Source organism: Sander lucioperca, chromosome 13 (assembly GCF_008315115.2).
Source record: "Sander lucioperca isolate FBNREF2018 chromosome 13, SLUC_FBN_1.2, whole genome shotgun sequence".
Classification (NCBI taxonomy): Eukaryota; Metazoa; Chordata; class Actinopteri; order Perciformes; family Percidae; genus Sander; species Sander lucioperca.
Genome location: NC_050185.1, coordinates 6,119,998 through 6,144,002, shown reverse-complemented (window position 1 = coordinate 6,144,002; position 24,005 = coordinate 6,119,998). Strand labels below are relative to the sequence as shown.

Genomic DNA, 24,005 nt, shown 5'->3' with positions numbered 1-24,005 from the left:
TTTTTGCTCATCCCCTGGCAGAGGTTGTCGTGACAACAGTGATGCTTACTAATGGTGTGCTGCCTTTCCATTCCAATTTTGTCTGTGTCTGTTTAAGTACTCTTCACCTTTTGTGTATCTTCCAGCATCAACAAATGTGTCCACTGTTTTCCCAGAACACATTTTAACATTGTTTTTTCCTGTTTTTATTACTCACGCTCAGTGAAGTGGGTCCTTGTTTCCTCTAATCAACTACCCATTTGTGTTATCCTGCACTTGCCCCGCAGAAAGCGGGTTGACCTTTTTACCTAAACTTGGACTGAGCTATAGATGACTACCAAAGATCACTGGGACTTGTAACAGGCAAGCTACTCTTATTAAAGAGTTTACTACAGATTATTAAATCTGATTAAAGTGTCTTGTGTCATAAACATTTACATGCTTCATAATAACTTTCTGAAAGAAACAGACATCTTTGGACCTGTGCACAAGTCTTTACTTGTCTACCTATACCCTATTCAAAGTTTTGTCCACTGGCAGTGGTGCTCGCCACTAACAGGTAGTTAATCTGTAAACACAGAGCGCTCCATTTACTCTGCAGGAAGGAAAGAAACTGGCTTATCAGAAACCTGACCTAATATGGAGAGGTGAAACTGCCTGGTGTATGAAGTAATGCAAGATATGAATTGAAGGTGCAGCCAATATTTTTTACAACCTTAAAGTAACATGAATTATTTTTTACTATATGATTCTGCATCAGGCAGATGATTCTAAGTAGACTACAAAAACCTTTATTTCAAACGAGCCTTTGAACAAAAGACTGACAGAAAAATACTGAGAATGGAGCATTATTATTAATGGAAACCAGTGGACGAGGCTATGATGTCAGCAGACAGAAGTTTCTCCCCTTGCTACACTATGAGAGGGATATTTTTAGGAATTAAAAAATGCAACATAACCTGTGATGAAGCATGCACATAAATATGTAAAACATCCATTGCAACAACACACCTGGACCTGACAGGACTGTGCACGCGCACTCGTGCATGTGTGTGTTTCCATTTGGTGTCTCAATATTTTCTTGCGCAAACATTTACACATGTACAGTTACAAAATGACTTGTAAAAGTACACAGACTGGTCCGACTGGACAGTGTGAATACTACAGCTCTGAACACGTGCTGCTATAGGACAAACTCCCTACAGCAAGTTAAACATTTAACACGTTTTGGGTGTTGGAAGGAGCAACAACATCCCTGGTGTTTGAAATTACTTCGAAACTCTGCATGAGTTCAGAGTGTCTCTGTTTGTTCATTGGGTGGTCCCTGAAATTCCTACAGTACTTTAGGCTGCATTTGTGTTTGTCGGACTATAACCGGTTTGAGACAATGGCGATTCTGTCTGACAACAATAGGTGGAAATACAGCTGCAGAGAAGTGTGCACACAATTCACCCGCAGATGAGCCACATGAGAAAAATTGAGAATAAAGGAAACTGTGAGGTAAATAGAACGGATGCTTTTTCTGGCACATTAGTTGTCGCTGTGTGCTTTTTACATTTCATTCATTCTCTTTCTTTCACTCTGTTCTCTCTCTCTCTCTCTCTCTCTCTCTCTCTCTCTCTCTCTCTCTCTCTCTCTCTCTCTCTCTCTCTCTCTCTCACACACTCTGTTCTCTCTCTCTCTCTCTCTCTCTCCTGTCTGCCCGCCCTCTCTCCCTCTCCCTCTTTGCTCAACCTGCTTATCTGAACTGGGCAGGGCTCGATATACTCACAGCACAGGGGGAGGGCCTTGTCTGCTTTCAATCAATAACCTCTGGAATTCAGAAATACAAGTAAGTCCTGTTTCTGGCAGGCTGTACCTAGCTCTTGAGGGCGGGCTCCCAGGCACACTCGACGGAATTTCTATCTGCTCCTGGCACTCTCTGTCTGTTTTCGCAGATCTGACTGTGTTTTGAGGCCCATCACAATGGCTGATCACACTTCTCCAGATTATTTCAGCTGCTCCCTGTGTGTGAACCTGCTGAGGGACCCTGTTGCTATCCCCTGTGGCCACAGTTTCTGTATGGACTGCATCAGTGGTTACTGGAATGAGGCTGACTACACAGGGATTTACATTTGTCCCCAGTGTAAGATCACATTCACCCAGAGGCCGGTGCTGCGGCCCAACGCCACTCTGAGCATGGTGGCTGAGAAGATCAAGAAGAGCGGTCTGAACCTCAACATCAACTTTCCCCAGGGGAACTTCTACGCCGGACCAAGTGACGTCCCCTGTGACTTCTGCTCTGGGAAGAAATTAAAGGCTGTGAAGTCCTGTCTTAACTGCCTGGCGTCCTACTGCGAGAAGCACCTGAAGCCACACTACGAATCAGCTACATTCAAAAGGCACAAGCTGGTGGACGAGCTGGGAAACCTGGACAGGAAGATCTGCCCGCAGCACCAAAAGCCCCTGGAGCTCTTCTGTCGAACAGACCAGATGTGTATCTGCGCTATCTGCACAGTCAGTGAACACAAGGGCCATGACATTGTTTCTGCTGAGGCAGAGAGGGGTGAGAAACAGGTAAGAAATCCTCCTGTCTCTTTTGATGACTTATTTTATTAGATTCAATAGTCAAAGGCACAGGAAAAGTGCTGTTGGAAGAAAAAAAACTTCTTCTCAGAAAATGGAAAGTGTGATTGTGAATGGAAAGTGTGATTTCCTGTCAGAAAGATAAGCAAGCGAATTCAGTATGTATGAGAGAAACCACAAGCTGAAACTCCTAATTCAACTGTAGTATGGTTTACAGACACAGATACACTTTTAAAAAGAGGCACATTCTTGATACATTAGATTTATATCAACACTGTATTTTGAGTTAAAGCCAACAGGGTGTTTTTCCCTACTCCGTCTCCTGGTGCATGTACTTTGACCCATTTCACCAAAGCTATCAGCTAAACTGGCAGCCACTCACCGCCAAAATAAATCCAGCTCTCTGATTAGCTGTATGGAAGCCGGGGGAGTGTCTTACAGTTATCGCCTCTGAAAAAGCTGTTTTTTCAGAGAATGTGGTGTTCCAGCTGTGGGAGAGATAACACAGAAACTGTCTGACTTCCTTCTGCTGCATTGGTTCCCACATGTGGGAGTGGGTCTGTAATGATACTGGAATGTCAGGGAGTCAAGGCCTTCAACACCTCATGATCACAGCCAATCACAATGTTGTAACCACGATGCACATTCAAATGAATAACCAATCACATTGCCTGTAAAAGCATGTAGCGTAGATAAGAGCGTCAACAGATACCGTGGTATAAATCGGCATCTTTCACAGCAGTCTAGCTTGTTATGCGTGATTCATTTAGGAGGAGTGTTTTTTTTGACAGCCAGGAATATGGGTTAAAGGATTTTTAGGGCATGATGAAGTAATTAGTCATCCTATTGTTTTCTTTACAACATGGGGAGTCTGGTTTCTCTCATCCAAAGATTTACAACCTGGGTTTCACACATCTCACACCATCTCCCGCTCTCTCCCCTCCCCCTCTCATGTTCCCCCCCCCCCCCCCCCTAGATTCCCCACATTCCTCAAGCTTATCTTGAAGAATGGGTTGGTGGGCTTGAGTAAAAGCTGAATTAGAAGCCCTCTATTCTGCATGTCAGTGCTGCGTGCACCTTGAAACATCTCTTTAAAAGTCAGGCAGCGGTAGATTCACATTCCAAACATGGCCAGAATTCCATTACAGATTTTTTCCCCCCTCTCCCTCTGAGATAAAAGCTGGCCGTATTAAGAAGATTCTTTGAGCGGGGTTTATTAGACATGCCAAAGGGCCTCCCCACATATTCCTTGATGAGAAAGAATGCTTTTACTGAGCCAACGTATATAAGGCGTTATATCTCATACAATAAAACAGCATGATATTCAAATCTGATTTAATGCAGCTTTTATGATCAACTTTCTTAACACTGCATTATAATTTAAAAGAAGTCAGTGCAGTCAGTCAGCATGGGAGTGCACGCTTAACAAAACAGTGAAATAGATGGGTGTGTAATCTGCCTTTATCCTGCAGAAACTCCTGGGGGTCTCCCAGGCTGAGATTAGACAAAAATGCCAGGAGAGGGTGAAGGAGTTGGATGAACTGAAGACTGCTGTGGATTCATTGAAGGTAAGATTTAAATGTTGATAATATCTTTAATTTCATGTATTTCCATACTCCCTCCATGACACTGCAGTGAGTAATTTTCTCTTTCTTCAAGTCCTTTTAATTTCCATGCAAAAGAGAGACGTTGCTGTAAGACGTTCACTACAGCAGTGCCTTGTGTAAAACACTGACACCTTGGGTGCTCTGTCCAGAACTCGGCCCAGAGAGCCATGGTGGACAGCCAGAAGATGTTTGAGGACATGATCCGCTCCATTGAGAGGATGAGGTCAGAGGTGACCAAGCTGATTGGTATCAACGAGAAGGCTGCTTTCAACCAGTCCGAGGCTTTGATCGAGCGACTGGAACAAGAGATCGATGAACTGAAGAAAAAGGAGACCGGCCTCAAGCAGCTGTACAGCACTGAGGACCACATCCACTTCCTGCAGGTAACATACGAGCAACTGTTTAATAGGAAATACATGGAGTTCTGATTTGGGCCTAAAGCGTGAAGTAATTACTATATGGGCAATTACTCAAGAACTGTACTTAACTTGAGTATTTCCATTTCATGTTACCTTACACTTCTACTCCACTACATTTCAGAGGGAAATATTGTACTTTTTACTTCACTACATTTATTTGACAAATTGAGTTACTTGTTACTTTAAAGATTCAAATTATGAATACAAAATATTATCAAAAGATAAGATATATTATTAAACTTTTACTTGAAGTAACTTGTAAGGTTTTAAATGCAGGACTTTAACTTGTAACATACTATTATATAATATCATATATATATATATATATATATATATATATATAATAGCATAGTATAGCAATAGTAATAGCAATAGTGCTCCATGTGTAAAAGTACATTTGGGCTACGTTCAGACTGCAGGCAAAAGTGGCCCAAATCTTTTTTTGTGACCAGGTCAGACTTCTTCAGAAGTAGTGTGAACACTCAAATCTTGCCCAGATCTGATTTGTTCAAATCAGATTTAGACCACTTCCATATATGTGGTCCTGAATCAGACCCAGGTCTGATTTTTTTCAATGCGACCGCAGTGTGAACAACCAAGGCAGATTTGATGCGACTTTTACGTCGATCTACATCGACATTTGTCACAATTATGCGCCGGCGGGAGTTAGCCCTAGACACAGACAGTAACATTAAAAACTTGACTAGGCCTACAAAATGGAGAACAGTGATGGGGCAAGTCAATGGAGGGAGACTGAGGTGCTAGACCTTTGAAATAAAATTGAAAATGCTTACTCTCTCCACAACCTCAACTTTAGTACAACAGCGTGCTGCGTCTGATGTCGTTGCGCATACGGGTCAGTTCGAAACCCTAAACAGTTCACACTGGAATCTGATATAGGCCACATTTTGAAAGGTAATGTGAACAGCCAAACAAAAAATCGGATCGGAGCAAAAAATCCAAATTAAGCATTAAGACTTGCGGTGTGAACGTAACCTTGGTCACCTCTATCTGTTACTCAGATGGTTTCATGTTGATGTACAGTATATTCGTCCTCATCACGACACTTTTCTTTTGCCATCAGAACTTCAACTACCTCTGCACCCCCACTGATGACGGCTTCATACCGAAAGTGGTGTTGAACCCTGACTTCTCCTTCGGGGCTGTTAGGAAAGCTGTGAGCGAGATCAAGGAACGCCTGGAGGAGTTTGGCAAAGAGGAGCTGCTTAAGATCTCCAAGTCAGGTGTGAGCAGCCGAAACACAAGACTTCTACACAACAGGCATAACACGCCAAAAAACAGACACGCAATTTACTAAATATGAATGTGTTCTGTCTTATAGTGAATGAGGTCCCAGTGTACACTACGGAGAGTCGAACATTGGACAGAAGGAGCAGAGGTGAGTGCTGTCATGTCCTTTAGTGATATAAGACTGAAGGAGGGTCATTATTATTGAGGTTGATAATGTAGTCGCCATTAATTGCTGGAGGCAAAACACAAAATGAATGAATCATAGAGTCTTTAGTTACACATAACACACAAAAGAACTAAAGGCATGTGAGTGTGGGTGTATGCAGGTCATATTGACCTTACACACTGCTTCTTTATGTGCAGGCAAAGAAATGGTGGACAACACTCCTCCAGAGCCGAAGACCAGAGCCGAGTTTGTAAAATGTAAGTATCTGGTGTACCTGAAATATGACAATTTAACTCACTTTAGTTGAACACAATTCTGTAACTAAATGTATACTGTATGATGTTTCTCTTCCAGACTTCTGCCAGCTGAAACTGGACTCTAGCACAGCCTACAAGGAGCTGTACGTCTCAGACAACAACAGAAAAGTCATCCGCACCAGGGACCTGCAGCCCTACGGAGACAACCCAGAGAGGTTTGACAGCTTCGCCCAGGTGCTGTGCCGGGAGGCCCTGTCCGGAGGCCGCTTCTACTGGGAGATCGAGTGGAGTGGGGAGTTCTCCATTGGAGTGGCCTACAAGAGCATAAGCCGGAAGGGCAAAGGCTCACTGTGTCTGCTGGGCTACAACGACAAATCCTGGAGTCTGCTCTGCTCTGACACGGGTTACTCTGCCTGGCACAACCGGGTGGACAAAGCTGTCAGCGGCCCCCACTCCCCCAGAATAGGCGTGTACCTGGACCACAGTGCTGGTGTGCTGGCATTTTACAGCATAGGCAATACCATGACCCTCCTGCACAGGTTTCAGACTACATTTGTTGAGCCTATCTATCCAGGCTTTGGAGTTGGAACCTCAGTCAGGATCTGCAATATCAAGTGAACACCGGTATTTAAGCTCTCAAGTTTGAAAATCTGGAAATATTTTCCACATGTTACTCATAATACACAGCAATGGTTTTGGAATATATATTTTTGCTAAATCTCTAAACTGTACCAAACCACATTAATTAAGTTTTTTTGTTTGTTTTTAAATGCCCCCCACCCCCCAATGTGTATAGACTATATTTTTTTAACACTACACATCACATATTACGTTGTTTTGTCAAAATACATTTTCACTGTAGTTTTATAAAACATTACTGAAATACATAATTACTACATAACCACACAAGTACAATATAAAGTGTTATCACTTCTGGATCATAACTTCTGGATAATATTATGACATGTCACTATGTGAAAAATGTGAGCTACACCTGTGTTCCCACAGATGCATTAACTTCATAAAATAAAAATTAAAAAAATATACCCTGGGATAACCTAAGATCATTATATGAGGTCATTACATTGTTAGCCAATAGTATTGCATAGGTCATTTAAAATATATTGCTCCCTTATGATCTTTATGACTAATACAGTAACATTCACATTGGTGCATTAACAGGTATTATTATGGTTTCAACACATTCAAAGGAATATTTTATTGTCACTTCATTTTGTCATGTTTTGATATTATTTGATAGTTGTCATCAGTTGCTGAGTTTTTTTTTCACTTGAACTAACCCCTATTATTTAATTTGTATGTAGGTTTGCTTATATAAAAAACAGAATATAATTGATATCAAGAAAATACTTGTTTTGTAACAAAATTATTTTATTGACAGTTCTAAATAAAGAGCTATGTGAATGAATTGATTTTTGTGTTTTTGAGATTATTTATCTATTTCTACATTAGGACCAGAAGTTGTTATATCTATATTGCCAAATTAAAGGTTTATTAGATTAGAAATAATAGCTCTGCATGCAGGGGCGTAGCACAAAATTCTGGACCCATTCTGGAGGCATTTTCTATGGGCCCCTCCCAGCTATTCATTCTAGCATCTTTCTCACATGAGGGCCCTGGGTACTCAGTCCCCTTTTTTCCCCCAGTCCGACGCCCCTGTCTGCATGATATGAATTTAAATGAGAAGATAGAGCTAATTGTTTGATTCCTTTTATCGTTTGTGCTTTCACAAAGGCAAGTTTTAAAACATTTCAAAAGTACCTGTATCAGGGATATCATTTGAACTTTGAAAGATTTAGCTGGAATGTGAACCTTTCAATGTATACACACATTCACAAGTATCTGTGAATAACCTAAACACCTGCTCTGAAACAGATGACAGCACCAACCCTTCTTAAGCACTGACGATGCTAACAGCCCCCTCTGTTGGTTGATTACAGGAACTGAACTGAAAGAAAAATCACCAGTGACTATGGGTATAATCATCATTACAGTTTTTCTCAGTCGCTTTGGCACGTCTCAGATCAGAATTGAACAGCAACCACATGTTTAAACTAGTCAACAGAGTATACTCTGTATAACGTAATACAGTTCAACAGCACCACAAACTACGTCATCCAAAATGATCACAGAGTTGAATCAACACCACTACAGTTTCAACAAAATCTGTACATTATAATCTTCATGAAGGGAGGATTTAATGCAGAACTGATGTATTGAACAGTTTTAGTTAGGGACACCTAATAAACAACTGAGACTAACTAAGTAATAATTGTTAGCCTACTCTTAACAGTCACAGCTGTACAGAACAAACACACTATTCTGGACTTTGTCCTGCAGCTCCAGTTCAAAACTCCAAAAGAAAAATGGTGCATTTTAGAACTAAATATAAGGTGAAGCTGTCGACTCTTGTTGCTCAGTTGTGTTTACTTGTTAAGAGATACAAACATGTGGGGCGACCTCTAGCTCAGTGTGCGCCCCATGTAAGCTTTGCTGCGTGTCTTCCCCCATTCCTGTCTATCACTATCTAATAAAATAAATAAATAAAGATATAAGGCTGTGTGTCAGGGTTTCTGGTGTCAGGCCTAGCTCCAGACATATTGCATGGTATATTGAGTGTGTATTAGGGCTGCTTAACCTTCCCTCTCGTTCACCTTTACCTGCACATCAGCAGCCTGCTGTAAGTAAGACCCTGGTTGACCACACACATTCTGTGAATGAATTTCACTTATCACGTTACATGTTGGATGTCAATCCAAAAAAGTTACGCTGCAACGCCGTTCTGTTTTTTATCTTCAAAGGTGCTTAATGTCAGAAAATATGACATTTACTTTAGATCCATTTTAACAAAATGCTTCAGATATTTCTGCACTAATCTACAATAAGACAGCAATATACTGTATTACAATACATACAATGTACTGTTATAATTGTCCAAACAGCAGCTCACATCAATGTGTGTCTAAAACCAGCTCCTTATGTATATATTTATCTTTGGGTGTACAAAATCTAAATTGTTTGTCACTGCATGTTCAAGACAAGTACAAATCGAAATGAAGTCATTAAGGAAGATATGGGATATGAGGGCCAGGACAGTACGTGGTTTATTCATCTATCAATCTATGGTTTTCAAAGCAGGAACAATTGTTTCTATATTTTTTATATGCATACTGTTCCATAAAGTAAAACACATTGGAGGTTCCTAATAATGATACCATTAAGCTATGAGCCTGTTTCTCAGAAGACAGACACAGGTGTTTTCAGTTATCTGATTAAACCTCTTCCCAGGACTGTGTGGGCGTGTAAAGAATTTTATTTATAGTATCAAATCATAACAAGAGTTATCTCAAGACACTTTACAGATAGAGTAGGTCTAGACCACACTCTATACTATAATATACAAGGACTCAACAATTCTAGTAATTCCCCCAAGAGCAAGCATTTAGTGCAACAGTGGTGAGGAAAAACTCCCTTTAGAGAGAAACCTGGGACAGACCCAGGTTCTTGGTAGGCGGTGTCTGGCGGTGCCGGTTGGGGGTGTGATGAATAGTGGAGATAATAGTCACAATAAAGATAATGGAACAGTGACTAGAAATAGTAGTTGTAGTAGTTCATGGCATAGCAGGGCGTTACAGGACGTAGCAAGGCACAGCAGAGCATAGCAGGGCGTAGCAGGGCACTGCAGGGTACCGCAGAGCGTAGCAGGGTGTAACAGGGTATAGCAGGGAGTGCAGCAGGACCACGGCAACAGCTGCAACCATGATTTTGGTGCCACCTTAATCCAAGGAAACATGCTGGGCGGAAAGAAACATAAGGACTCTGGGGAATAAGCTCCCCATAGCAAGGTTAGTAACAAGCATTTCTGGGACATGGATGCACACAAATGGAAAGAGAGACAAGGGAGAAGCTCAGTGTGTCAAAGGAAGGAACTTCCCCGGCAGTCTAAAACTATAACAGCATAACTAAGAGAGACAGGTTAAGGAGAGGAACCTGGTCGGGCTAGAACTCTCCCCAACCGGATCGGGCTGTACTGGCCTGCCTCCCTCTACTCTACTACTGATTATATGGTAAACGAATCTGACGACTATGACAAGAAGCAAGTGGGCCGGGCTAGGCGGACGCTGCAACGCCTCACTCCCTAACTATAAGCTTTATCGAAGAGAGTTTTAAGTTTACTCTTAAATGTGGTGACGGTGTCTGCCTCCCGGGCCCAGACTGGGAGCTGGTTCCACAGGAGAGGCCTCCGGTCAATGTTGTTGCACGTGATAGGGAAGGACCAATGACACCTTTATTATTCTTACTGGTAGATTATTTTTGACCTAATAACTCAACATCAACACTCCGGCCCACATTCAACCTGAGCGGTGGTCTGATTAGCCAGAATAACTGAAAACAGCGAGCCAGCACCCACAATACCAAGCTCTTAACACTAAAGGAGGGACATCATAAACTAATTTCATTATTTACCCCTAAGCTTTTCTTCCTGTGGCTGTCAAAGTGTCCTCTGTGAAGAAGGACCAGTGTGTATAAACTACACCAAAACACATTAAATATGCTGGATAGAATTGTTCTACATGGAAAAAGGACTTCAGACTTTTATCACTCCTATTTCCTTCAGCTGTATGCTTACATTTGTAGAATACATGCATGTTATACAAAAATCAAGGAGTCAGAAAACAGGTCTTTTTTTTTCTTTTTTTTTTTTAACAATAGACATCTTTATTGGTTCCCAGGATTCTTATAGGAAGTTGAACGTACAACGCTCAAACGAAGAAAAGAAAAAGTATGACAGTCCAAATTTCAGACAGCATAGCCAACGATGCCTCCTTTGCCGATGCACTCTCCAATGTAGAACCACATCAACACTTCAGTGGCCACCAGTCCATTCCTTAAAGCATCCTGTAAGGAAAAACACTTTTTAGATTTTCTTCTGGGAAATGTATCAAGCTAGAGCTGGGCGATATTCCAATTGTATATATTTTTAAATATTGCTAGTGTATTATTGAAATTTTCTATTATTATTCTATTATTATTTCATGTTTCATGTATATTTTTTCCTATTATTTAATGTTTACTCTGTACGTTTACTCTGTACGTGTGCTATGTGTCTTAAATTTTGCTGCTGCTGCAACAATTTTATTACCCATTTTTTGGGATTAATAAAAAAATATATCTATCTATATGGAGAAAATCAAATATCACGATATTTTGGACAAAACACCTCGATATCAATACTGTAGGGTTGACTATTGGTGCTTTCACAAAATATTTTCACAATGAGATTTTTGACAAATACTCATCAGTAATGTGGATATTATGACTAAGTGGGTAAAGACAAATAATAAACACAGCTAGAATAGTCTGGTAAATTCAGAAAATGACATCACTTTACTGTGATGTAGCCTTTAAAACCAGGAAAAGACAACACTTATACCATATTACGATACACTGATATCAAAAATCTAAGACGATATCTAATCTTGTATCACGATATCGATATAATAGATATATTGCCCAGCCCTATATCAAGCACGATGTTACTGTAAGTCTTTTCCTTGTGAATTGATTTGATCCAAGTTTTTATTTTGTACAGCAGACAATGAAATGAGAATAATACTGATGAATGCAACTCACTTTTAGTATGCAATGATTATTCAACAATTACTTTGCCATGTTCTGAGATTTAAAAACATTCTACCCAGTCCCTTAAGTTTATGACCTGTCCTATTAGAGGTTTCATATGTTCATTTTGACATTTATTTGTGTCAATAATGGGTTACTGTGTGCTGTTGCAGAGACCTGTAAATGACAATACATTTTCAAATTCCCTTCATCACTGACAGCGATCAATGATGCGATTCTGATTACATAACCTCCCCTCGAGTACTACTCTATGATACACATGAACAACCAATAATCAAAACTGGCCAGTGCAACCCACCCCAAAAACCTATTGTAATTTGCTTTACATAAATAAAGGCATTTGCACCATAAATTGATGCAGGAAAGGCACAAACTGTTGCAGAAAAAAAGCTTTTTTTGAAGCTTTATGTAAGTATATGCTAACCCCTTATGTAAATAACTGCAGTTGATTTGCCCAGATTTTGTGAGCTGTACTGCTGAGACTACACTCGTATCCATAAACCTCACTAAATGTTTTAATTGTAATAAAGCTTACAAAAATATATCAGTGAGGCATGTGACTAGACTTTTTTTTTTTTTTATATATTTTAAAAATACAATTCACATTTTTTAGTGGTGGGATCACTGGATACAACGGCATTTCAAACTAAATTAATTTGCATGGTTTTGCCATCAAATCTAACCTTTAAGATGAAGGATATCTACAATGATTTTGGTCACTAACAGTCAAACCTTTATGGCAACTTAGTCTTCAAGATTTTTCCTATTTTATTAGGATATCAGAAACTGTCCACTTCTCGTTTGTTTTCATGTATCTTACAGCTACCACAACATAGTGTGTGCTGTCAATTACTCTAGATAACAAGTTCTGTGAGACCTGAGGCCTATACTACAAAGCAAGATTTGGCGTTAACGAGGTAACTTCAGGTTCAACCCAGGGTTTTGTGTACCACGACGGTGGATCAGTTGTTACCGGTTTAAATCGCCGTGGTAACTTATGCTGAACACCTAACCTGGTCGGGAGCAGGTTACGTTGGAGATTAGAGATCAACCGGTGTAAAAGCACCGCCTACTGACCAATCAATACTCTGTCGATAACGGCATCACCGTTCTTAGAAGATCAGGTGGAGCTCGGTAGAGAGAGAGAGAGCGAGAGAGAGAGAGAGAGAGAGAGAGAGAGAGAGAGAGAGAGAGCGAGAGAGAGCGAGAGAGAGCGAGAGAGAGAGCGAGAGAGAGGCGCTCAGAAAAGTTAAAACATTTAGAGACCGACAACCCTGTTAACATTCCTTGATGGGTATCTTTATGAAAGATATAGATTTTAGGGAATTACATATAGGCTATTTATCGGCTTGTTGAGCTGTGTGTTGCCAATGCGCACAACGGTTTGAATTATGTTTTTATATTTTTTATTTGCTCTCACGATCGCTTACCACTGCCAGGGTTGCAACTGAAATAATAGGCTAAAGCACTGACAGTTTATGGAAAGCACAAGTGTAATTATGGTCAGATCCTGTGTCTGACTGATGGGGAAGTGATATTGAGAAGCGTTGTGATTTACGCATCTACATCGTCGGCTATTTTTTTGCCAGCTTTCCTTCCTGCGTTTTGCCTGTAAAACCGTGTCTGTGTTCTTCATATTTATGTAGAATTATAGTTAGCCTTTTCTTATGTAAAATATGCAGCTCTGGTAGATGTTTGGATGTAAATAGGTTGACGAGGAAAATATTCTCTAGGATAAACACATTCTTGGTTCTTGGTCTAAGGATATATGCAAATTGTTTTGTAACTATGGGTTTGGTGAGTTGTTCCTTAATATTGAAAACTGAATATTGGTTTGTTTAAAGAATCTGTGTTTGCTAAAGACAAAGAGCAGTAGGCCGACGATATATGGGCTAAGCCAAAATTGCACACATACATACATATACATATATATTAGAGGTGAAACGATGAATCGATTAGTTGTCAACTATTAAATTAATCGCCAACTATTTTGATAATCGATTAATCGTTTGAGTCATTTTTTTATTAAAAAAAAAAAAAGATTTCTCTGATTCCAGCTTGTTAAATGTGAATATCTTCTAGTTTCTTCTATCCTCTGTGAAGTAAACTGAATATCTTTGAGTTTTGGACAAAACAAGACATTTGAGGACGTCATCTTACATTTGCTAAATAAGTTTGTGGTACCTTGTAATCCCATGTGGGACGGGCCAAATGTTTGGCATGACAGAAATAAAATTAAACTTAAACCAAGTATGGTATATCACAATAGTTTAACAAAATACTTGATACATGTTTAACCAACCATTGGAGAGTTCTCTTTATATATATATATATATATATATATATATATATATATATATATATATATATATATATATATATATATATAGTCTGTCTGTCTGGCAATAACACACGCACCTTCACTGTGGTTTGACCGAGACGTCCTGACTGGACACCCTTGATGAGGTTTGTGGCCCCCTCGATGGCCTTGGGGATCTCGGCAGGGGAAGGGGGGACAAGTTCAACACGGGCATAGTACCAGAAGGTTGCTAGCCGAGGTTTTGAGTAGGTGACAGCGGCTACGAGAAAAGAAATAGTGAAATTACGAGTCTGGTGCAACTTTCTTAGGCTGCGGCTAAAGTTAGCTGCAGGGCTCATTGCATGTTGATTGGTAGCTTTAGCCACTTTAGCTATATGGTGTAAGCTTGAGTGTAAACTATACAAATCACGAGTGCTAGCTAGCTAAAAACACCTTAGTAAGACAAATGAAAGCAACATGAAATCACAATTCGCTGTTTTCTGCGCCGAATAGCATTAGCTAATGTAACATCCACTTCAATCAATTGATGGCTGGTTCTCGGTGCAACTGACAGAAGCGGCCTAGCCAACGTTACGTCTTGTCAATAAAGATGTCACAACCTGCAATTCAGTGCCCCATTATTCGATACATGTTATGATTAATAACACAATAAATGTACTTACCGCCGAGCAGGGTAGGTACTTTAGCGACCAGTTTTTGCACTGCCTGTGCCATGTTGAAGTGCTTTGTCGATGCTAACTTCACCCCCGTTTCCTGCTAGCCGACTGAATGTCACCTCCAGGAGAAGGACCTATCACAGCAGCTGACCACACAACTGCCTGTACAGAAATAGCCTGCTCTTCTATAATTATGCTTTAACATTATGACGTGTTTATATGGCGCAAAGTACTCAATTGAACGTTTCCAGAATTTCTATAAAATTTCATTCTCGCTTTATCTACAATGTTTAACATTACAGTCCAGTAACAGAATTAAAAAAATATTACGATAGCTCACTGTTAAACAGCTACATGTGTGCCATGTGGCCAACAGAGGGTGCAGTGAACCGTATTATTGCCCATTAGATCACAAATTAGGCAGGATCTCAACACTGCCAAACAAGTATCACAGTCAATCAGACTCAGACCAGTTACATGAAAATCTTGAGGTATGGTTACATGAATTCTGCTGAAATATTGTGAACACCACCACTCTGACATCTGTCTACAAATTGAACAGTGTGTCATGCTTTCATTTATTTTCACGTGGCTCTTTAGTGTTTGTGTTATGTAGGCTTTGTGTCATTTTTGGAAGTTCAACATTGCAAATGGTTAGTAAATATCTAGAAATATAATAAGTAAGTTTACACTTAAAAATGCACAACATACAGATTTTTTCCCTTGCTTCTTTATTTGCTGTCAATAAACATACACTCTCTGCAGCAACAAACATTTTATAGATTTTATACATCATAGCCTACATACAACACAAAGTCATAACCCTCCGTTCCACCTAAAACAATAAAATTAACACTTTTATATTACATTAAAGAGCCATAACAGGGTTTTTTTTATTCATCACAAGTACTTTTAAATACATTACTGCTTATCATTTTCTAAGCTTTTTAGATTTCTGATTCCACAAAGCCACTGGTTTTCATTAATTATTAGTATAATAATACTTTTAGTTTATAGAGATTATGGTCCTTCAGGATGTGTTGAATTTTATTTATTCTGTATTTTATCTCATTGATATCATATGTTGCAATTGTTGGCTGAATGTTCTACTGTCCATCACTAGAGGTATTATACGGTACCAAAAGACATTACATCATTACATGTTACAACATTGTGGTTTGTACAACTGACACTGTTACAGATTCATTTAGCTTATTTTATCGGTTTCATATTTTGGATTCCTTTGTGAAACCCTGGTATTAGATTAAGGCAATATTGGACAGTAAAATAATAACAACAGGCAAAAGTTTTTCTTGTTCAACTCAGTTTGAAGTCTCTTCAGTAGACATATGGGATGGGGGAATGTCTTCAGAGTTGTGTGAGTATCTTCGTTGCTCACAAAATTGTTATCTCATAATTGTCCTCCTCCTGCTGAGATACAAACAAGAAAATATGGTAAATATTGTGGTCACTGATGAAATGATAAATGTGCAAACACATTATGTAGTGGATATAATCTTTCTGGATTTTTACCTCACTGTCGGTGATATCTCTATTAGGTGTGTCAATCTGCTTCAACTTGTTGTAGCCAGTCTTATCCATGACTACCAGGGAAAGGAAATGTCCTTTTTCCTTCAAAAGCAAAATCACGTCCTCCAGGTACTTCTCCTCCACATTTTGTCCATTGACTTCTATCAGCATATCCCCCACACATAATCCTGCACTCTGCCCAGAGCCCCCAAAAGCCACCTAAAGAAAAAAAGTAGAATCTAATACCACATTTTGCAAAGAATAATAACTTCAGTAATATCCGGGCCTGCACTATTCTTGTTCTGTTTGCCTCAGTAACAAGGTTATGTTAATTAAGTGCAATGCAGTATTTCATCCCCACCTGGCTGACGAAGGTCCTAGGACTCTGTGGAACATAGCCCAGGGTAAAGCCAAACCCCAAAGGGCCTTTTTGGAGAGTACAGTGCTTGTACAAGCCATCTATTTCCTTTTGTGGTGACTGCTCGGCTGCAGAGGCTGATATGCTGCTCTCATTTTCTCTCTCATCCTCACAGAAGAGAAGAGGTGAAAGACCCAACTGCAGAAACGAAATAAAGGAAGGAAAAAAAATGTAAACACTGATCTTTAGCTGGTTGTTAATTATGTTCAGAGATGGCTTCCAAATATTAAAAGATAAAACTATAAAATATAGATTTTTATTTATCTTGGACCAAGTTACAGTGAGCGCCATCCGATATATAAAAAATGGTGTTTTGGAAAAGACATGTATCCGGTGATGCCCACCTTGGTGTAAAACTCCAGCCCTTGGAGAGTGATGGTGGTGAGGGAGACCTGTTGTCCACTCAGTCTCACTCTGGCCACAATCTCCTCATGCTTCAGGGACTCCACTAACTCTCCATTGACCTCCAACAGCAGCTCTCCGTCCCGCATACCTGCCCTCTCTGCTGGACTGCCGCAGTCCACCTCTCGCAGAACATGAACTAGTATTAAAAAAAATACACAAATATTTAAGTCAAGAACTAAAGTCTAGAGTGCTTATGTTTGACTTTTGCACTCTATTTGTCCTCTCACATGTGCGTCCTGATGGCGTCTTCTCCAGCCGAAGGAGGACGCCGTACCCCGACGGCCCAGACACCAGGTGGAGTTTTCTGGCTCTATGGGGAAGGTTATGTGGAACAGCCATGGTGGGCAGGATGGGCATCCTCTGTCGCATGTATTCCTTCTCACTCTCGCTGTCGATCACTAGGATAGTGATGCGATCGCCACATTTTTTCATCTACAGCAAAACATTATTTATTACTGCTAGCGCGAGGACTGGACATAATAACTTCAATCTTGTGTTTGTAAACACCTTTTAATAACCAGTTTCGGAGTAAATGACAGCAAAGACAAAGTACAGTAAAGGAGTTGTGACTTTAATTTTTTCATGTTAAATATAAAAACAGGCTGACTTCGTACCATCCTGCTGAGTGCGGAGTGCGTGAGATTGGACACTGTTGCTCCATCCATCCACACCAGGTGATCTCCCTTACACACCCCGGCCTTTTCAGCTGCACCTCCTGTAACCAGGCTCACAGAGAAACGCCCTTTCGCTCCTACAGAGCAGAAACAGGAGGAGCAACTGAATAACACTGCACAGACTTCAACTCAACGCCCTTCGTACATCTAATCTCAAACCTTGGACTTGTTGTGATAAACCAGAAGTAGTGTTACCTTCCAGAGGGGTGAAGTTGATGCCCAGGCCGGAGACAGGACCTTTGGAGATGTGGCAGAGTCTGGGTGCTTTGCAGCCCTCCCCAGTGTGTGCTCTGGCCAGACCTCGGAGGTCTTGACCTCGGGACACAGCCTGCTCATACTCCTCCCCATCCAACACTAATAAACACAGCTGGTGTCCACTTAGCTTTATCTTCCTAGCCACCTGAATCATAAAAAAGGGAAAGTTAGAATCCCATCAGCCCTGTCAGTTATAATGTAATTTGGAAGCTCATCTTACCTCATTGTGAGGAACATCGTCAACATAGCAGTTGTTGACTTTCAGAAGCCTGTCTCCATCTTGAAGGCCACTGCACCCCCCCACCCCTCCTGACACTACATTTCTGATTATGTGACCCTGGCGCCCCCTCTCCACCCGCAGATAGAAGCCAAAATATTCCCCTTCTTCTCGTTTAAGGACACACAGACGTGGGCTGGGTGTCGATGCAGAGTCTGAGCCAGGAAGAGACAGAAAAGTGCTGTCATACCTTCTCAGAAGATAATTACCGTAGAAATGTGTATGCAAAGATACCTGCGTCTTCTGTGATGACCATCACTGGGTTGTCTATTCCTTCTTTAGGATTAAACGTAAATTTTCTGCAAACGGAGAGATGAGAGATATTGGACTTTAGGGTTAAGTTACAAACTATTGACTATTAAATGTGGTAAGTTGGTAGGTAGCCTGTTGGAAGAAGAAAAAAAAAAAATTTAATCTGCAATATTTTCCTTCTCTAAACTTTGAAACTTTGATTTAGTTTTCTAAATTTTAATGAAAGTAATCAATTAATTGAATCAATTACAATTACATTATCTTTTACTGTAGTGCAGATTAGTTGCACGACCACACCTGTTGTTAGAACAAACTCATTTATCTGTGAACAATAGGCCCTATCTTGGGCCCAAAGTCTCAAAGATTACGATGTTCCAAAAGTCAACATGTCGTGGCGAGGTTGGCTCAGTGGGTACCGCAGGCGCACATATACTGAGAGGTTTATGCCTCGACGCAGAGGTCTAGGGTTCGAGTCCGACCTGTGACGGTTTCCTGCATGTCTTCCCCCTCTCTCTCCCCTTTCTCACCTAGCTGTCCTGTCAATTAAAGGCGGAAAAGCCCAAAAATAATCTCTAAAAAAAAATTCAACATGTCAAACCCACATTTGCTCCTCGACGCAGCCGGCCCGGGTTCGGCTCCGACCTGCGGCCCTTTGCTGCACGTCATTCCCCCCTCTCTCTCCCCTTTCATGTCTTCAGCTGTCCTGTCAATTAAAGGCCTAAAATGCCCAAAAATAATCTAAAAAAAAAACAAAAACATGTCAAACCAAGTCAATTCCCTCTTTTAAAACTGCTGTCAAGCTGTATATACCAAACATTAGTGTGATAGTTTTGGGGAGACATGGATGTGTAATTCTGTTTTTTTTTAGGCTAAATGTCCAATTCTGTTCTATGCCGTGCCTGATCATGTTGACATTATTGTTTCAGTAGTATATTGTTCAGTTTGAACTGATGTTGAAATAATGAGGGTATTTCAAAATGTATAAACATTGGTACAAACAATTAGATGAAAAGCAGACTTACTCTGTCAACCCTATGATTTCCACCGAACCTTGAAAAACAGATATATGAATTTAATAGCTTTAGCAACATAACATTCAGCTAGCAGAATTCAATATTCACACACTTCTGTAAATATATACCATATTTACATAAAAGTGATATAGTTACCATATTCATTTCAATCACCATTGATACCACACACAATACCACACACACAGATCAGATTTTGCAGTAACACAAACCAGACATGATCATTAACAGGTATATGAATTTGAACTTACAGCTAGGTGAACATCCGGTGGTTCAGTCTACTGTGAGGCATCAGCTTAATGTTAACATTTGTGTTTGAGCCTTGGATGACATATGTGCTGACTTTCAGCTGAGGCACAATAAAACAGGGTTTGACTTTATGTAATTATCTTTAGTCTTTGCCCTCTCGAAAACGGGGAAGAAACCAAGGAACATTAAGAAACCTTAAAGTTGTCCAATGAATATGTAACAGATATAGAATTGAAACTTGGCATGACCTGGCACTTCAGTCAATCAGCATTTTTACATAAATCATCATTTGTTTAGAAGTGGATTATTGCATCAGGACAACTGAGATACTGATATTTTGTGAGAGAACATTTTAAATATAAGCCTTTAAAGTGCTCATATTATGTTTATATTTGTTGTACTGCACATTGCTGCAGCTCCTCTTTTCGCCCTGTGTGTTGAGCTCTCTGTTTTAGCTACAGAGTGAGGCCTCTCACCATCTTTGTTGGCAGTCGCACATGCGCAGTAAGTACTGCTAGCTAGTCAGTTGCAGAGTATGAGGACGTGCCATGCTAGCAGCTAGGTGAGCATTATAACGTGTGTTACAAAGTGACGCACGTTTGTCTCTGAAGTAAAGGCTGGACTACAATAGAGCTGTTTGGAGCAGTTTGTGAACAGTGTTTTCTGTTGGAGATGGTAAGTTCCTTTGGGGTGGACTTTGGGCTTTTTCACTTTGTAAACCTATAACATGCACAAAAAGATATATAACACAATAAAGGAAAGGGGAAAAGCCAAAAAGCACAATATGAGCACTTTAAGAACAATGTAACTGTCAGTTCATGATACCTCATGGGTTTATAAAACACTCTGATACATACATAAAGGGGTATGACTGTTTCATTAATTGAACAATTCATTCATTTTCATTTCATTCCTTTTTATCTAGTGTGCTGCAGCAGGGATCCGCCCTGTCCTGTTTACCATTTATGTAAATGCGGTGTAAAATGTACTTCTATGCAGACAATACTGTTATATACTGTGTCACTGCTTCTGTTCATTTAACAACTGTTAATGTAATACACTGCAAGATGCACATATTCATACTAAAATGGCATTTAAATGTCCTATGAAATGCTGCTTTTTGGATGCTTTTATATAGGCCTTAGTGGTCCCCTAATACTGTATCTGAAGTCTCTTTTATATAGGCCTTAGTGGTCCCCTAACACTGTATCTGAAGTCTCTTTTATATAGGCCTTAGTGGTCCCATAATACTGTATCTGAAGTCTCTTTTATATAGACCTTAGTGGTCCCCTAATACTGTATCTGAAGTCTCTTTTATATAGACCTTAGTGGTCCCCTAATACTGTATCTGAAGTCTCTTTTATATAGGCCTTAGTGGTCCCCTAATACTGTATCTGAAGTCTCTTTTATATAGGCCTTAGTGGTCCCCTAATACTGTATCTGAAGTCTCTTTTATATAGGCCTTAGTGGTCCCCTAATACTGTATCTGAAGTCTCTTTTATATAGGCCTTAGTGGTCCCCTAATACTGTATCTGAAGTCTCTTTCCCGAAATTCAGCCTTGGTGCAGAATTACAGCCACTAGAGCCAGTCCCACAATGAGCTTTCCTTAGGATGAGCTATAGAGAGAGGATAGTTGAAGCAACTTTGCTCTCAGATCTGGATAATGCCTCCACTCCCTCATTTATCACTCTGCTCTCATGTTCTTTACTTGTGATAATTATAACACTCACTGCAATCTATATGATAATGTTGGTTGGCCTTTACCTGTCTTAGAGAAGTGATAACTTGTGGCACGTGTTTATCTACAAGCCCTGGTTGGTAATTTGCTCATGCACAGTTGCCATAAAGAGGAAATGTCTACAGCTGACACTAAACCGTCACTGTCCTCTACACTGCTTATCTGCTTGGTTTATCATGTCAGTGATACTGAGTCCTTGTTTCTATGACACAGTGTAATACAAAACAAACTGTTACAATATACACACTTAGTAACTCTCTGCTCAGATGAACTCCATCCCTCACATCACATCTACGTGGCTAGCAGCCCCTCTCCTAAATAGCATACCACAGGCACTTCAGTGCAGCTAATGGGTCACTGTTTGCTTTCCTCTGCCATAAACCTTCTTTTTAATTTCCTAGGACATAGTGGTCCTCTGTATAGACACACAAAGACAAGCTGCTGGAGCTTCATGAGATGAGAATTTTGAGTTGTGAATTATCACAGTTAGAAAATATATGTTGTTGTTTTCAATCTTGGAAGCAAATCCAAATGGATAGATTGAATTTGTTCGAAAAGTTAAGATAGAAATCAAATTTCTATTTAAAATCTATATTCCCATAGACATATAGACAATGGTTGTTAACACCATTGTCTAAATTTGATCCTAAATGCATCACAATAGAATAGAAAGATAGCACAGGCACTGGGGTGGTTTTAGTGATTTGGAGGCCCCACGCAAAGACCAATGTGAGGCCCTTCTCCATTTTAAGCAAATAAAAAAAACTATTTGGAGGCAGTTGCAGATGCAGTTAACAAAACAACAGCTAAAGGACAGACCCAAATGAGAATACTAACAAAAGAACTTCAAATGATGCCACAAAATGAAGTAACATATACGGGGAATCAAACGCTGCCAGTTGGGAAGCCAAGAATGATGGAGAGCAGGCAGGAAGGTTAAATATAAAATGGTTAAAAGCCATTTAAGCCATCTAAATTTTGATTTATCAGTATAGATGTGAAACTTATTTCACCACTGAGGGCAAAAGCCAATGAAAACTCACCAGTGTTTGATGTTTACTCCATATTCATATTTTAGTAACACTGCAATTGTACAAACCACAGCTGAGTGTGTTGAACCTTAAATTTACTGCAAGCTCCACTGAAAAACAAAGACTCCAATACAGTCACCAAGGGAAATATTTTTTTATAATAAACCTGCAGCTATTTCATTCAAACAGCAGAGAGGGGATTTTTATAGATCATAGATTTTCGTTGAACAGTTTATAAACACTGTTGCCGGTTGGGGTTTATCCAACGAAGTAGGCTCTGTATTTCACTCTTACTTTTGTCAGGCATAAAGTCACAGAACACAGCCCTCAGTGGCTGCAAGCAAGCGAGACACACACACACACACACACACACACACACACACACACACACACACACACACACACGCACACAAACACCACTTACACATAGAGATGCACTGCAAGCTGGCACATCAACGTTACAATTATTTGCTGGCATCAAACTTGGAGAGGAGGGGGCACAAGTTTACCTGATTGCTGTTCCTACAATCCATTCGCAATTTCTGTTTTTTCTCTCTCGTTTTGTCAAAGTTGTACAGTAAACGAGGACACTTGCGTGGGGAGCGTATGGGCCGACCGGCTCTAGGGACATTTCAAGCGCTCTTAGGGCCCCTCTGGTAGCCACAGTGCTCTAGCCGTTTAGCTTATGCGTCGGGACGGCTCTGCCCAGTATGCTAAGCCGGGCTCCCTGCTCCCCCCGCCCGGGCCACCCCGCCTGGGTCTGTGTGACGGCATAGGCGGAAAAAAAATAGAAGACAAGCCAAATTTCTTGGAGACCTGTTTCCGCGCCTGATTGAGCTGCGCTGCGACAGGTGTAACACTATTGAGTTATAGAGGGCTAGCCTACTTTTTTATTTTTAAACGAACACACACACACACACACACACACACACACACACACACACACACACACACACACACACACACAAATTCACGAGGCCCTTTGGCGGACGGGGCCCCATGCAATTGCCTATCAATGCCTTATGGTAAACAGCCTATGCACAGGTATAAGAAATACATTGAAAAATTGAAAAAATATGAAATATAGCTTCCACCCAAAAACGACCACATGAATGACACAGCTCATTTTAGCCTGAAAAACAAAGATTAGGAAATGTCGAAAGATTTTAATGTGTTACCTGTACTTGAGCTCATGTTGTGTCTAGTTCCTGCAGCAGTCACCCACACAGAAAAATGTAACAGTGCACAGTAGCCTAGGTG

The 24,005-nt window shown here is 40.3% G+C and overlaps 3 protein-coding genes across 5 annotated transcripts; 1 reads left to right on the top strand and 2 right to left on the bottom strand.

Moving 5' to 3' along the window:
• The first annotated feature begins 1,716 nt into the window (after positions 1 to 1,716).
• On the top strand, positions 1,717 to 7,674 carry ftr82 (finTRIM family, member 82). Its single transcript, XM_031311020.2, has 7 exons — positions 1,717 to 2,535; positions 4,017 to 4,112; positions 4,301 to 4,534; positions 5,655 to 5,814; positions 5,913 to 5,969; positions 6,185 to 6,244; positions 6,342 to 7,674. The coding sequence occupies exons 1-7, from the start codon at positions 1,945 to 1,947 to the stop codon at positions 6,860 to 6,862; spliced, it is 1,719 nt and encodes a 572-aa protein (XP_031166880.1). The 5' UTR covers positions 1,717 to 1,944; the 3' UTR covers positions 6,863 to 7,674.
• A 3,285-nt stretch (positions 7,675 to 10,959) lies between these two features.
• On the bottom strand, positions 10,960 to 15,109 carry atp5l (ATP synthase, H+ transporting, mitochondrial F0 complex, subunit g). Its single transcript, XM_031311077.2, has 3 exons — positions 14,891 to 15,109; positions 14,327 to 14,487; positions 10,960 to 11,164 (listed from the first exon to the last, which is right to left on the bottom strand). The coding sequence occupies exons 1-3, from the start codon at positions 14,940 to 14,942 to the stop codon at positions 11,066 to 11,068; spliced, it is 312 nt and encodes a 103-aa protein (XP_031166937.1). The 5' UTR covers positions 14,943 to 15,109; the 3' UTR covers positions 10,960 to 11,065.
• A 489-nt stretch (positions 15,110 to 15,598) lies between these two features.
• Positions 15,599 to 24,005, bottom strand: pdzd3b (PDZ domain containing 3b). 3 transcript variants are annotated; one of them, XM_035991030.1, is made up of 12 exons: positions 23,924 to 23,954; positions 19,978 to 20,075; positions 19,718 to 19,745; positions 18,678 to 18,742; positions 18,387 to 18,598; positions 18,107 to 18,311; positions 17,852 to 17,988; positions 17,465 to 17,669; positions 17,177 to 17,373; positions 16,776 to 16,970; positions 16,418 to 16,633; positions 15,599 to 16,315 (listed from the first exon to the last, which is right to left on the bottom strand). In XM_035991030.1, the coding sequence occupies exons 4-12, from the start codon at positions 18,697 to 18,699 to the stop codon at positions 16,280 to 16,282; spliced, it is 1,425 nt and encodes a 474-aa protein (XP_035846923.1). In that variant the 5' UTR covers positions 18,700 to 18,742; positions 19,718 to 19,745; positions 19,978 to 20,075; positions 23,924 to 23,954; the 3' UTR covers positions 15,599 to 16,279. The 3 variants fall into 3 exon arrangements, with proteins under 3 accessions (XP_035846923.1, XP_031166939.1, XP_035846924.1); XM_031311079.2 differs by lacking the exon at positions 19,978 to 20,075 and having other exon boundaries at positions 16,463 to 16,633; positions 23,924 to 24,005; XM_035991031.1 differs by lacking the exons at positions 19,718 to 19,745; positions 19,978 to 20,075 and having other exon boundaries at positions 23,924 to 23,950.

Excerpts from the sequence above, each read along its gene's own strand:
- ftr82 (XM_031311020.2), top strand. The coding sequence starts at position 1,945 with ATGGCTGATCACACTTCTCCAGATTATTTCAGCTGCTCCCTGTGTGTG. Across the intron at positions 4,113-4,300 it reads CTGCTGTGGATTCATTGAAG|AACTCGGCCCAGAGAGCCAT; the intron begins GTAAGATTTAAA and ends TGCTCTGTCCAG. Across the intron at positions 4,535-5,654 it reads ACCACATCCACTTCCTGCAG|AACTTCAACTACCTCTGCAC; the intron begins GTAACATACGAG and ends TTTTGCCATCAG.
- atp5l (XM_031311077.2), bottom strand. The coding sequence starts at position 14,942 with ATGGCACAGGCAGTGCAAAAACTGGTCGCTAAAGTACCTACCCTGCTC. Across the intron at positions 14,488-14,890 it reads AGTACCTACCCTGCTCGGCG|CCGCTGTCACCTACTCAAAA; the intron begins GTAAGTACATTT and ends CTTTTCTCGTAG. Across the intron at positions 11,165-14,326 it reads TCGGTCAAACCACAGTGAAG|GATGCTTTAAGGAATGGACT; the intron begins GTGCGTGTGTTA and ends TTTTCCTTACAG.
- pdzd3b (XM_031311079.2), bottom strand. Across the intron at positions 17,670-17,851 it reads ACTCCGCACTCAGCAGGATG|ATGAAAAAATGTGGCGATCG; the intron begins GTACGAAGTCAG and ends GTTTTGCTGTAG. Across the intron at positions 16,316-16,462 it reads ATAAGACTGGCTACAACAAG|CAGGAGGAGGACAATTATGA; the intron begins TTGAAGCAGATT and ends TTTGTATCTCAG.